General features: G+C 45.0%; 1 protein-coding gene across 1 annotated transcript in view; it reads right to left on the bottom strand.

The window, feature by feature from the left end:
- Positions 1 to 3,183: 3,183 nt before the first annotated feature.
- Nckap1l (NCK associated protein 1 like) overlaps positions 3,184 to 13,283 on the bottom strand; it is a 46,011-nt gene continuing 35,911 nt past the window's right edge. Inside the window, exons 27-31 of the mRNA XM_021217421.2 lie at positions 10,705 to 10,798; positions 9,763 to 9,879; positions 9,221 to 9,330; positions 7,768 to 7,857; positions 3,184 to 3,695 (exon numbers count right to left, since the gene is read on the bottom strand). Of these exons, the coding sequence (XP_021073080.1) occupies positions 3,564 to 3,695; positions 7,768 to 7,857; positions 9,221 to 9,330; positions 9,763 to 9,879; positions 10,705 to 10,798 (543 nt within the window). The 3' untranslated portion in view covers positions 3,184 to 3,563. The remainder of the gene's footprint in view (positions 3,696 to 7,767; positions 7,858 to 9,220; positions 9,331 to 9,762; positions 9,880 to 10,704; positions 10,799 to 13,283) is intronic.

Here is a 13,283-nt window from a genome sequence, read left to right as displayed (position 1 = left end):
CTGTTCAGCTTCTGCTGAACTGCCCTGCTCTCACCCCTCGGAAAGTCTGCCTCCTCACACACCTTGCCCCACAATCCCTTCCAACAAGCTTGGAGTTTGATAAAAACCAAAAGTGATGCTTTGGCAGCAGGTGACGGATGGATGTGATCTGCCTCCTACAGGGATGCTATTTAAAGGGACAGCCCCACAATCCTCTCTCTCCAAAGTGACAAGAGAAAAGCCTGCTCTTCAGTCTCTACCATGCTGCAAACTCAGCTCAAGTTAACTTCTGACTTCCCCAGTCTGCAACCTGGCCTGCAGCTCCTGCTTCCTATTCAGGTGGGAGGGAGAACACTTGACAATTCACTGAGGTGTGGGGGCTGAGGGGGGACTCATCTTCACCTCCTCTGATGACAGGTACTTGGGAGAGGCAAGAGGCCTTGTGGGGAGGAGGGCTGGAAGAACATTCTTCCCCCAACAACGTGAGCACATTTCAGCCATGTGCCAGCCTCTTCACAAAGTCAAACTTTGTGAGGGAACAATTAACTAGTCCAGGTAGCAGGGTCTTAAATTAAGAAAGTTGGTCATTAGCTGGAACCACCCTTGCTTCAGGATCTGGTGTTCAGGCCACATTTTTTCCTTCTTGTAAAATGACAGAGGGAACCCCTACTTTCCTTGTCCAGACCTCAGGCTGCAGCGAAGGCTGTCCTCTTTACCTGCTTCCTAGATAGAACACAGAAGAGGAGGCAGCATCCCTGCTGCCCAAACCAAAGACAGCACCTCAGCAGGCAACTCTCCCCCAGGCCTGGTGAGAGGAATAATTCCATCTCACTACTGCAAAGAAGTTAATGGGGACTTAATGAAAACACTACATCAATGAAAATACTGAGACTAGAACCAACTCTCTCTGCAAGTCAGAGCAATTAGGGTCAGCATCACTCCTCAGTTCTTTGAAGGTCTAAGTTAAACAAGTTGAGGGATCTCAGAGCAAAGACAGTCCATAGCTGATTGTGTCCTAGGCTGTAAGAAGTCAGAGACCCTCCTCATGGAAGAAGCAATGAAATGTTGGTGCATCCTCTTTTTTCCTGCATCCCTTCACTTCTGGTCATTCACTTTCCATTCCTAGTGGCATCCTTACCTCTCCTCTTTGCTCCTTCTACAGTTTTCTGAATTTTATAAAGAGGTACCCTGTCAGGCAGAGAAGCCCAGGACTAAGATCAGACTTGGGCTCCAGTTCAGTCCAACACATGGCCTGATTCATTAAGTCATTAATTGTCACTGAATATGTGCTGACCTGCAATATAGAAGCCTTCCCTGCCTAGTTTGCAGAATTGCTGTAGGTATAGAAAAATGATTTGAAAAAGTATAGGTAGTAGATAAATGTGTGGGCATAATTACACATCTGTGAAAGGAGATTATGTCAAATTGCGAAATTTTAGCAGTGGAAAACAAATCTGTTGATGTGGGTGGGTTGCAAGAGAGAAATGGGGGTGATTATAAAATCTGTGTGGTAATAGAGTTAGTTACTCTGTGTCTTGACTGTTGCAAGCCTGCACACGATAGTGCTGCACATACATACACAAGGAACCAGTGTAAGTAAACCTGGAACACCTAAATGAGATCATTGAGTTATATTAATGCCCCATTATCCTGGTTGTGACCATGAACTAGAGTATTATGAGATGTTACCATTGAGTGAAATTGTGTGAGGGTAGACAACATGGTCTTTCTGTATTATGTCTTACAAGTACATGTAGATCTTGATTTTTTTTTTTTTAATTAACAAAAGGACATTCTTCCTATCTCTATCACCTACCTCTCTAGCTATCCTCTGGGAGGTTCTTTGTAAATGATTCTCCATACACATGAAGAAGGGGTCTCTTTGCCCCCTCAAGAAGAAGAACCAAGTAGAGGTACAAAAGTGAAGGGTCAGCAGGGTATAATGCTCTATGCCTAGAATCCCACCACTTGGGAGGCTGATGAGAGGATTATAAATTGGAGGCTAGGCTGAACTACATAACAAGACCCTGAATCAAGAGAAAAGAGAAGAGGTGTCATTGATCAGATATGCCTGAGCCTTTCTCTCCTCATCAGCTGTGCTTGCGGTCTCAGCTAGTCTAGCACTGAATTACCCCTTTGCACATAATGTCCTCTTCATAGGAAGGAAGGACAATTAGCTGAAGCATGAAGCTAGAGTCTCTGTTGCTTCTATCCTAAAGAGCAGACAGTTGTTACTAACAAAAATGTTTGTTGATTATGTGTGTCAAGTGAAGGAAGTATTGGCTAACCCCAGGTCTGAAGAAATAAAAAGCAAACATCCACACACAATCCCAAAACAGCTATCAAACTGGTTTAATGAAAGCTGGATGGTTTTGCTGAAAGCCAACAATTGCTTCCTTTTCATAATGGAAGCATGGGCACGACCCTAATTAATCAAGTGGCTAATTATATTTTCCCATTCTAACTATTCAGGACCTGTGACACATATGATCTGTTACTCCAGCCTCCCTGGCAATGACTGTGTGAATGAAGGATGGGGTTAACTGATTTCTGCCACGGAGTTACTAAACGCAGTTAGTGCTATCTTAAATGCCCTAGGCTCTGTGACACTTGAAATTCTAATTAGTGCAGAAAAGGGCTAAGTTGAAACAGCCTGTACTCCCTCAAGGATCCCTACTCTTGGGTCCTCTGACCTAATGAGGTATGTGAAATTTAAGATCTACAAGAGAAGTCCCTGCCTGGAGCAACAACTGTACTCAGGCTGACAAGGGGATTAGGGGTTAAGTTAGTCCCACCCATTAGGAGATAGAATACCTCCCCTTAATGGTGTAGGAGGAAAAAACCCACTTAAGTCTGTTTCTCTTGGCTGTCAGGTGATCTGGATTGCCCCTCTGGTCTGGGCTGTGGAGATACACAAGGAAAAGCAGGCACGGTGAGGACGAGGAAGATACACTTTTTACCCACAGTAGGTAGGAGAGTAAGCTGGCCACGATACCTTGGGAAGACACTTTCCCCTTGCCCCAGTGGGGAATGGAGTCAAGGGGAGATGGACCAAGAGCCCTTGAAAGAGCAGTGGGTGCCTGTGCTGCTCTGTTGCAGAAGGAGCAGGCTGGACGTTTGCTGAACACATTTGGAAAAGGAAGAGAGGAGATAATCGTCCTAATGAATGTGCAGGAGACAATAGCAGCTCCAGCGGGAGGATTATAAGCTCATTATGGTTTAATATGATGATTGATCATCTCTGCCCGCCAACATTATCCTAGAATAGTGATGAAGGTCGGAGAGGCCCATGCCTGTCAGAGTTGAAGCTGGAGTCACCAGAAGATACACAATATGTTTATAGGTCACTGGTTTTTCACCCCTGCCCCACGGTTAAAAATCCATACATGTGGTTCCACACTCCTTTATCTATAAATCGTCCTCCATGGCCCCAGCCTGTCCTCAGCCCCAGATATTCCTCCTTATCCCTTTCAGCTGTGGGGCCTGACCTGTCTCTCCCTGGGCTCCCTCCCACTCTTCTCCCCTTTTGAAGAAATGGCTGCAACTTTCACTGCAGCATGGCTCTTGGCACCTCCAAAAGGCCCTTAGTGGGAACTGGCTGGCAGGCGGTTCAAGTAGAAAGCTCTGGAAACCTCCCGATAGGCGTTGCGTAGCAGAACGTAAGGGAAACAGGATTCCAGCATGTCCAGGGTCAAGAAGGGTGACTCCTCCACCACCTGAAACATACAGCCAAGAGGTGAGGACTCCCAGAAGGCATCTCTGACCATGGCTTTCATCATATGGGTCCTAGGCCCTTTGCAGCTCTGAGAGGTCAAAGTGAGCAGATCTGACTCCCTTGTCCCCTACTCTGGTTCTTGATCTGGCTCTCCAAGGCAGAATGTCCTCCTGAGCTCCATTTCAATGGCCCATCCCCTCCATCAGGGATAATGTAAAGGGCACAGAAACAGAAGGCAAGGGAAAAGAAAAACAAACCAACCATTTTCCTAGAGTTTCTCCTGTTCTGTATACTAAATCACAGATGGGCAGCACAGTTAAGATGGACGGCAGTGCTCACTCATCTCAAAGCTTTACAGCCAGGGAAACAATCACCACTGCAGGGGGGGGGGGGGCGAGTGGGGTGGGGTAAAACCACATGGGTCCTCTTATACTGGGCCACCGGTTCCTCCCTTTCCCAGCCAGCACCCGGGGAGCAGTAAGGATGCTACGTAAAGGACCAGGCATGATTAATTAGTTTAATTAGAAGCTTTTATGCTGTGGCAATTCCAGCATTCCCCATAGCTAAACAGAAGATAGAACGGATGCCTAGATGAGACTAAGGGTGATAGTAAGGCTGTAAAAATGGGCAGAGATGCCATATGCTCAAAACGGCAGCACAGCCTAGGGATGAGCTGGGTTTGCATCTGGGTGAGAGAAGCAGGATGTATTTCCTTAGAACTTGTTCACTCAAGAAATCATGTTCTGGAGAGGAGTCCCACATCTTCTGGCGATCCACAGGGTGGGCCTTCCCCGATATGTCTGGTATTTCAAGTTCTGCATATCCACTAAGGAACGAGAATCTATCGTGCCTGGTGTCACATGTTTCTACCTCTCTCCAAAGACGCTTCAAGTTTTTACATCGGAAAGATTTTGCTGTTTGCAAACCCATTCACACACAGTGCACACAATGGCCTCAAAAGAGCAGCAACATAGCCTGGAGGAAAGAAAATCCTCTGTCAAAACCACAGCCCAGTCAGACGTGGTGACTCATGCCTGCCGTCCCAACCCAAGGCCGAGGCAGAAGGAGTATCATGAGATTGAGGCCAGCTTGGGCCACATACCAGCCTATCCAAGGCTCCAAAGCAAACCTTGCCTAAATTAAATAATTAATTATGTAATTAATTTAATTAAAATAAAAAATTAAGATTAAAAAAATAACTAACAAAAAATAAACTCTGAAGTCCCAAGCCAAAGTCCAGTAACAGAGGGAGTTCCTTGTTTACTGAAATTTCCAACCCTCAGGCAGCAGATGCAGTCGGGGTGACAGCTTCACAAAAGAGCCTCTGGTCCATGGCTTCCTATTCTCTATGGCACTGAGAACAGCCCTAGACTGGAGGCCCAATGACGTGGGTTCTAGTCTCAAATCAGCCTATATAACCTGAATCTCATTCTGCTCTTCCACCATTTCTCTACTATCAACCTTTAAGTCTCAGATAATGGACAGGATCTGATGTGGCTCTGACATCTAAGTTCTTGATTCTGAGAGTGCCACCTCTTTCCCCAGGAACCCATGCCAGGAACAGGCTGTCAACCCTGGAGTGGGCCATGCTCGTTGGACAGTGAGAACAGGAAGACCCCAGGGAGGGAAGTGCTGGTCAGATTGTGGGATTACACAAATAGCCTTTTAACTCAGAACACAGTGCCTTCCCTGCAATCATCTCCAATTTCTCTGTGGAAACATTTGCATTTAAATTGCTTTGCAGCAGCTAGTCCCTCATTCTTCACCTCAGCAAAATGTGCCTGGTCCTGGCTCTGCTCCTGCCAGGGCAGGAACCTCCCCATCTTTTAGGGCAGGCTTGAGGGTGGAGATCATGGCACAGGAGGTGGAGCTAGTAGGCAATTCACAATACAGTCACCTCCCACCTTCCAGAGGCAGGCTTAAGTCGTCCTGAAACAAGTGAGTATCAATCTGAGAGAGTGCCCCATTAATTGAGCACTTAATGTCTACCATGCACTTCCTCAAATGTCTCCTAATGCTAACCATGCCATCTTGGATAAAGTGCTGTATTTGCTGGGCTTGAAGACATACATCTGCAATTCTACCACTCAGAGATTCAGGCAGGGACATTTTGAGTTCGAGGTTAGACTGAGCAACACAGTCTCAGAGAAAGAGAGACAGAAAGGAAGGAAGGGAGGGAGGAAGGAAGGACAGACAGAAGGAGGAAAAGGAGAGAGAGGGAGGGAGGGGGAGGGAGGGGAGAGAGAGCAGTCCTCCTCCCTGGAGCCCTCACACACCCTACACACATGTGCACACTTCAAGTTCATTCTCGACCCCCTCTCTCCCCCATCATAATAAAAAAAAATGGGTAGGCCTTTCTTCTGACTGAAACATAGATACCACTCAAGGCCTTAGTCTTTAAAGAAGGGATCCTGAGGGGGCGGGTCCCAGGAATGCCTGTGCCTGTATTTCTAAGCCCATACACCACATTTAATTAAATTTAAAAATAAACTGGATATGGTGATATATGCCTGGAATAATAGCACTGTAGAGGTAGAGGCAGGAGAACCTGAAAATCAAGGTCATCCATGATTATATATCAAGTTCAAGACCAGCCCAGGACATATGAGAACTTCTCTATAAATAAATAAATCTATTTTGTCATAGTTTTAAAATATATCTTTGTTTATTTATTGAAGTCTAAGACTTAGCTGAGAATGATTAGACTGGGGCTGGAAAAATGGCACCGCAGTTAGGAGCACTGAATTTTCTTCCAGACAACCTGGGTTCAATTCCCAGCATCCACAAGGCGGTTCACAACCGTCTGTAACTCCAAGGTTACAGACACCCTCACACAGACATACATGCAGGCAAAACACCAATGCATGTAAAATTAATTAATTAATTAAAAAGAAGAAAGCAAAAGAATGTTTAGACTTGGACCAGAGTGCTAACTCAGCTGGTAAAGACACTTGCTACTAAGCCTGAAGACTTGAGTTGGATCTCTAGGACCCACATGGTAGAAGGAGAATCAGCGCCTGCAAGTTGTCCTCAGGGCACACATGCACCACGGCTTGGACATATATACACACAAATGAGTGTAAAATATTTTTCAACTCTTAGACTTATCAGAGTTCTATTCCTAACAAAACAAAAGAGTAACTCAGTTTTAGTCAAGCACTCCTTTTCTTTCCATCCCATTCGAGGGGTTCTGTATACATACAGACTTCTCTACCTGAACATCTCAGCTGCAGAGGTACATCCACTGTCCATCCCAGTAGGGTGGGCTGGAGAACTCTAATACCATACAAATCCTGAGTGTGTCCTATGAGTTGGGGCACATCCTCTCCCGCTAGGCCAGAGAAAAGTAAGTGGGGAAGTGGGGAAGAAGAGGGTAAGGGCAGGGCCTCTAGACAGACCCAGCAGCCCTACCTGCCCAACTTGGAGGATCAGACGATCAGATGAAAACAGTGAGTAAATATGTTGAAGAAGGAAACAAGGTCATAAGGAAATCACATTAAAGTCAACTCAGTCAGAACTCCAGGAACTTTCTGCCAAATTAGAGGCAAGCACACAGCTTGAAAAGCAAGGGGATGAGCATGAACTGCCTGATTCATGGCCTTACCAAGCTCCCTGCCTTATAACCAAAATTAATTCCTTCCTGTGAGCCCCATAAACTCCTTTAAGCCCTCTCTGTACTATCCAGTATTCTTTTCATAGTATCCTTGAAGACAAGAAATACACTGGTAGGAAGTTATAGGAGACAGCCAAAAGCATACTGAACAACCACCCCAAAAGGACATTGTTGCACTCCTCCATGTCAAACTCAGGAGTACTGCAAGACAAGGGACCCATGAACTAGGGTCAAGAGACGTCCCATTGTGCCTAGAAGTCCTTGAATGTTCTGCTCTGGGATCACAGGACAAATCTAGAATGTTCACCAAAACGTGAACACAGATCCAGAGGAACCAGGCAGACTTAAATTCTTAGTTAATGTTTTGGTTATAATATGGCAGGGACCCAAAGACCCTAAAAAAGAATCTCCTGCTGGCCCTTTCTCTCTGTTCCCAGACCATCTTAAACAAGATACATACCAAGCGCATGAGCAGAGAAATGGATTCACGATTTCTGGTTTTGAGCTTGTCAGTCTCCTGGCCCAGCTGCAAGAGGCTGACAGAGGCCACCTGCAGAGGAAGCATTTATAAAGAAACAGATTTTTGTAGAGGTCAGAATAGAACAGCCTCAGGCTACAGGAACTTAAGAAAAGATCAAGGAGGAGCCTTAAGAAGTGCCAGGCTGTTCCTGAAAGCTCATGGTGGGAAAGTAACAGGTCCCTAGGTTTGAGAGACACACGTTGCCTGCAAACCAAAATAAATCCCACTGGCTTAGCCTGCCAGTGCAGACAAAAGGAGCTCATCAAATGCCAGGAAAGAGGGCACAAGGGGCAGAGAAGAACCTAGAACAAAGGCTGGTAATGTTGTGCACAAAGAGATTAGCCTCTTTTCATCAGCAGCCTCTAGACACCTCTGCCACCTGACTGTTTACAGCTGACTCTGTACCCCAATACTGAGGATGAACCTCTGGTTCAAATAGTGGTCTTAGTATTCTCCTCATATCATCTCCCAAGGGGCTGTCACCCTGAAAAAAAAATGTCATCTGCTGTTTCCTTCTGGAAGGAGAAAGATAAGGACATAATTATTAAGTCAAGACCATGCTTCACAAAGGAAGAGGCTCCTCATTGGTGAGATTGATTGCTCAGCATAAGGGTAATGACCATGAGGCAGAATATATGGACAGAAATCCTCTACAAGGATCCAGAGTGGAAAACTCTAGGGCCTCTTTCAACTATAGAAGGAAAATATTATTCAATGTTTTTTCAGGGGCAAAACTAATATCAATGGTGATACGAGGAGTCAAACATTGACTAAAATCATGTTCTATGAGTTTCAGACAAAATCTACACAGAATCTACTGTGGTCGTAAACTCCAGGCCTTGGAAACTCAGTCTAAGTGTTCACAAAGTAAGATCCTAAATCTGAGCCCACTTGTTGAGAATGCTAGTGTTTCATGATTTAAACCCAAGCATGAAAACTGGGTGAATGACAGTACAGAGTAGGCAAGGCCCTTAGAGGGTGTGAAACTCAGGATTGCTATGACTTTAATGTATCTCTGATCTCCTGGAGACCAAATTAGAAACACGAGGCTAGGCCTCACTCTGTATTCTAATTTAGGAGGTCTGGGGTAGAGATCAGGAGTCTATTTTAACAAACTCCTTAGGATATTCTGATGTGCACCAACACGATGAATCACAAATCAGTTTAATCTCTTTAGGTTATAAATGAGAAAACTGAGGCCTCAAATGTTTGTCTCTCTGGAGGTCAGAGGACTTCATAGCAAAAAATTTTCTCATTGTCTAATCATCTCCCCAAATATCTGGACAGAAGCTGAAGACCCAGCTGTCAGGAAAGTTAAAAGCCTCGACTCTTCCTGCTTATGACATGAGAGGTTAGACTCTACAGAAGACGAAGTCAAACCACTTCCACTCACCACCAGAAACTCCTTGAGGTGTGTTTCAATGTTCTTGTTGTACAGAGTGAAGAGGGCAGCAGACACCTGAATGATGGCTTTGGTCAAACAGTGGATATTGTTGTTGTAGCCTAGGTTAGCATGGAAGGAGGAGGGACAAAGAGAATGACAAAATGAACAGCCCAGGTTGGCCCTACCTGAAAAATCTCTATCTCTCTCTTCCTCTGTGTCTCTGTCTCTATGTCGGTCTTTGTCTCTGTCTCTATCTCTGTGTCTCTGCCTCTCTCTCTCTCTCCCTCCCTTCTCCCTTCCCCTCCCTCCCACAGGCTGGACCACCCTAATTGACACCAAAACAACTAAATGTTATTTGGGGACTAGAAGAAGTACATTCTTATGGTATTTTTTGGAATATAATTTTATGCACACATTCTCAAATGCTTTTTGAAACAGATATTTACACCCTTAAATAAGTCTATATGTTCCAAGTAATTTATCTTTAGTCTACCTCCCTCTCCAGCAGAAACCTGAATAGCACTACTCCTTCAAATCTACATCTTACTTACCATCTTTCTCAATGCTGAAGAAGGAAGAAGGGTCAGTGGCAAGGAGTGGGAGGGAAGCAGCAAGAAAGATCAAGAGTAGGCATGCCACCTTATACTCTTCTTCAGGGGATGAGTTATCTGGGGCGACACAAGGAAAAGTAAGGTCAGCAAACTGGAATTATCTCCAACAGGGTCCTACTTCACAGAATCATAGTTGTGTGCAAAAATATCTCTAACATGATTTAGCATCTATTGTAGACAAGTTAAAAGTGACTAAAGGAGACAGAAGTACCCAGTTATAGTGAGGCTCAAATCCTAGAGCCCTGCCCAAGCCCATGGCAGAGCAAAACTCCCATCAAGAGCTCTACTGACAGGCATCCTAGGATACCTGTCAGCTTCCTCAAGAGCTGGAGAGGCAGAGAGGAGAGAGAAAATTCTCACTGATCAAGAGAGGAGAAAATGGGTGAATCTGACAAATTTGAAGAGCTTAATATCAATCCCTAGATTCAGGTCCCTTTGAGGTATATATAACAACAAATGGGCCAAATCACAGAAACGTGTAGCGGAACATGTGAGAGTGGGCCTGGGAAAGGACTGGAAGGTGCACAGGATCACTGTGGGGAACGTGGATGTCATTCCACACAACCTAGTGTGAGATCATCTGCTATCTAGAGTTGTTCTCTCATTGATTTGTTTGCATGGATCTTATTTCCCCAACCTCATCATAAGTTTCCTGAGCACTTGTTGAACAAGAGACTCTCACTCAGAACTGTCTTCTTCAGCTTGATCAACAAAACCTAAATCACTTTTGTGAGCATCTTCTGAAGGTTAGGGACTATACTTTGTCTTACATCCCATCTTATATCATCTAAATTCACAACCCCAAACAAAGCCTTCTTTAATTTGACCTTCCACCTGCCCAAAGTGGGGCACAAGCCATTCCTTGCCCATTTTCCATCTTACCAGCTTTCAGATTGGCAATGGCAGCTACCAAGGCTGGGTCAATGTCACAGCTCACCCCTGCAGCACATGCCAGCTCAAAGACACTCAGGGTGACCTGATAGAGAACAAAACAAAATCCTGGAGAGAAATTCTAGGAGAGGTGCTTGGTCAAAGTTACCAGCAGCCAGGAAGCCTAGGTCATGGTATTTTAACTTATAGTTTACTGTTATTTTTCTAGATGGTCGTCTCACAGCTTTCTGTAGCCTGCAAAGGGCAAAAATGCTTTATGGAGCTGTGGTGATGGCTGTCAATAAAGTATTTACTGCACAAACATGAGGACCTGAATTTGAATCCCAGCACCCACATAAAAAAAGTTGTGCATGGTAGTGTACATTTATAACCCTAGCTCTGGGTCCAGAGTGGAGAGACAGGCTGATCCTGGGGTTCACTGGCCAGTTAGCCTAACCATATCAATGAGCTACCAGTTAAATGAAACATCCTATCTCACAAAATAAGGTGGAGAAAAATTGAGGACACACATGTACATGCACCCATACGCACAAATGCACAAACCCACATGAATACACACACACACTGCTTAGCATTCAAGGAAAACCTTATTGTCCTAAATGCTTCATTTAATCAGTGTGGCCAAGGTTACTTACACACTTGTCTCAAATTACTGCTTCCTCTCTTTCATGCTTTGGTCCAAGTCCTTTCAGTCTCTAATGTTGTTCTCTTTTCTCTGTTTACATCTGAGTTATGAGCACCCCTCAAGCTTAATTCAAGTCTTGTAGGCCTCCCTGAATCAGTCTCAACTCATCTCTCCTTCCTTTCTTGCTTTATTGACCAAGCACAGACCATAGGCGGCACTGGTGTTAGCTGTCTTTTCAGAGGGGAAGCAAAACATGTGGCTTCCTCCCAAACAGAGTCTACATTTTAATCATCCTGTGGCATAGTAAAGGGAGAGGTCCTTTTGGAAGTGAGATAGATCTTGGCTCAAATCTTACCACCATCATTTAGTGCCTGTGTCTAAAGGTTTTAACCTCTTTGAGCCTCAGGATTCTCACCTGTAAAAAGGGGGCAGTGATACTTATATCAGACTATGTGTAAAGCACCAACCTTAGTGACTAACAGAATTCCTACCCTTTTCTCCCTTTACTGTAAACAGATCTTTGCACTTTTCTTCATTTTCCTAGTGTTTCACCTAGGGCTGAGCACATATACAAGGCACCAATAAAGACTGACCCATTGATACCTGGATCTCTCATTCGTTGTACTCAGAATTGAGTTCTCAGGATGTAACTCAAATCATGACTCCCATCCCAAGCACTTAGACCTCTTTTGAAGGTTTGTTTTCCTGTTTTCAGGGGGGGGGTTGTTGTTTTTTGTTTTTCTAAGGCACATTTTTTTCACAAATGCCCCACACATGTCATAGCAACACATTCTGTAAATAGTACCAATACAGAAGCCACCGTCTGCTCAGCCCTTTATTTAAATCCCTTAGAACCGCCTGCCTGTGGCCACAGGCCAAGCATATCAGGGACATAGTGAATCATAGGTGGTACTGAAGGAAGAAAGGGATGGTTGACAAGTCTCACTTTCCCTTCCCCTACCTCCACTTCTGAGACAATAAAGACCTGCCTCCAGACAGTCTCCTTTCTCTACCTGTCTGCCTATATTCTCAAGCAAGTTGAGCCTAAAAATCAGAACTGTCTAGATGATGTGAGCTGGACAAACTCCTGACAGAATGGAGCACTCAGCCTCATCATCAACAACTGCTGGAAACCAGAGCTATGCATCAAATGAAAACCTTCTAACAGGGGCAGCGAACCCATTCAAGTATCACCCTTCACCTGACCCCCAGGTGATTTGGGGCAGAAAAAGGAGGGAACTCCGTATGTGTTTTCATTCCCAAGTAAGGAAGTTCTACCCTAAACATCTACTTTAATTCTTCCTGCTCACCACTTCAGACCTCTTTCCTTTAAAGGAATCAATCATAAGAGAAATAGCCTGTTCATTATATCAGAAGGAACTTGTCCCCCAGCTTTGGCTGCATTTCCTGCATAACACATTTGTTTGTACTGGAGGATTCAAAAGGCAAGCTAATTCCAAGGGTGGAGGGAGTGGACAGTTAACTCCATTCGCCTGCAGAAGCTTCTCTCTCTCTCTCTCTCTCTCTCTCTCTCTCTCTCTCTCTCTCTCTCTCTCTCAAACTTCCCCTCTCTTATGCCTCATGGGTTCCTGAAACATATGTTAGGGAGACTGACGTTTAAGAACTAAGAGGGAGAAAAGGCTGAGGCGGGGGTACCTCTGAGGTAGGTAGGGTGGATGGGAAAGGAAGGAACAAATCTTACAAAAAGTGTTCCTGACTGAGGAAGGGATATGTTTGCAAGGAACTAGGCATCCGCTTTCCAAATTGCTCATTTCAAGTGAAAACCTATACTACTCCAGATCTTACCCATCTCCCCACATGGATGTTTCCCCAAGTCTCTCATGGCTTCTACTTTCCTCTGTACCCCATATGGGTCCCCAGCTCTGTCCTCCTCCCTCTCCCTCTCCCTCTCCCCCTCCCCTCCCCCTCCCTCTCTCCTCTCCTA

Source organism: Mus pahari, chromosome 17 (assembly GCF_900095145.1).
Source record: "Mus pahari chromosome 17, PAHARI_EIJ_v1.1, whole genome shotgun sequence".
In the NCBI taxonomy this organism is placed as follows: Eukaryota; Metazoa; Chordata; class Mammalia; order Rodentia; family Muridae; genus Mus; species Mus pahari.
The sequence above is the reverse complement of the archived record's forward strand: the minus strand, read 5'-3'. Positions and strand labels throughout refer to the sequence as shown.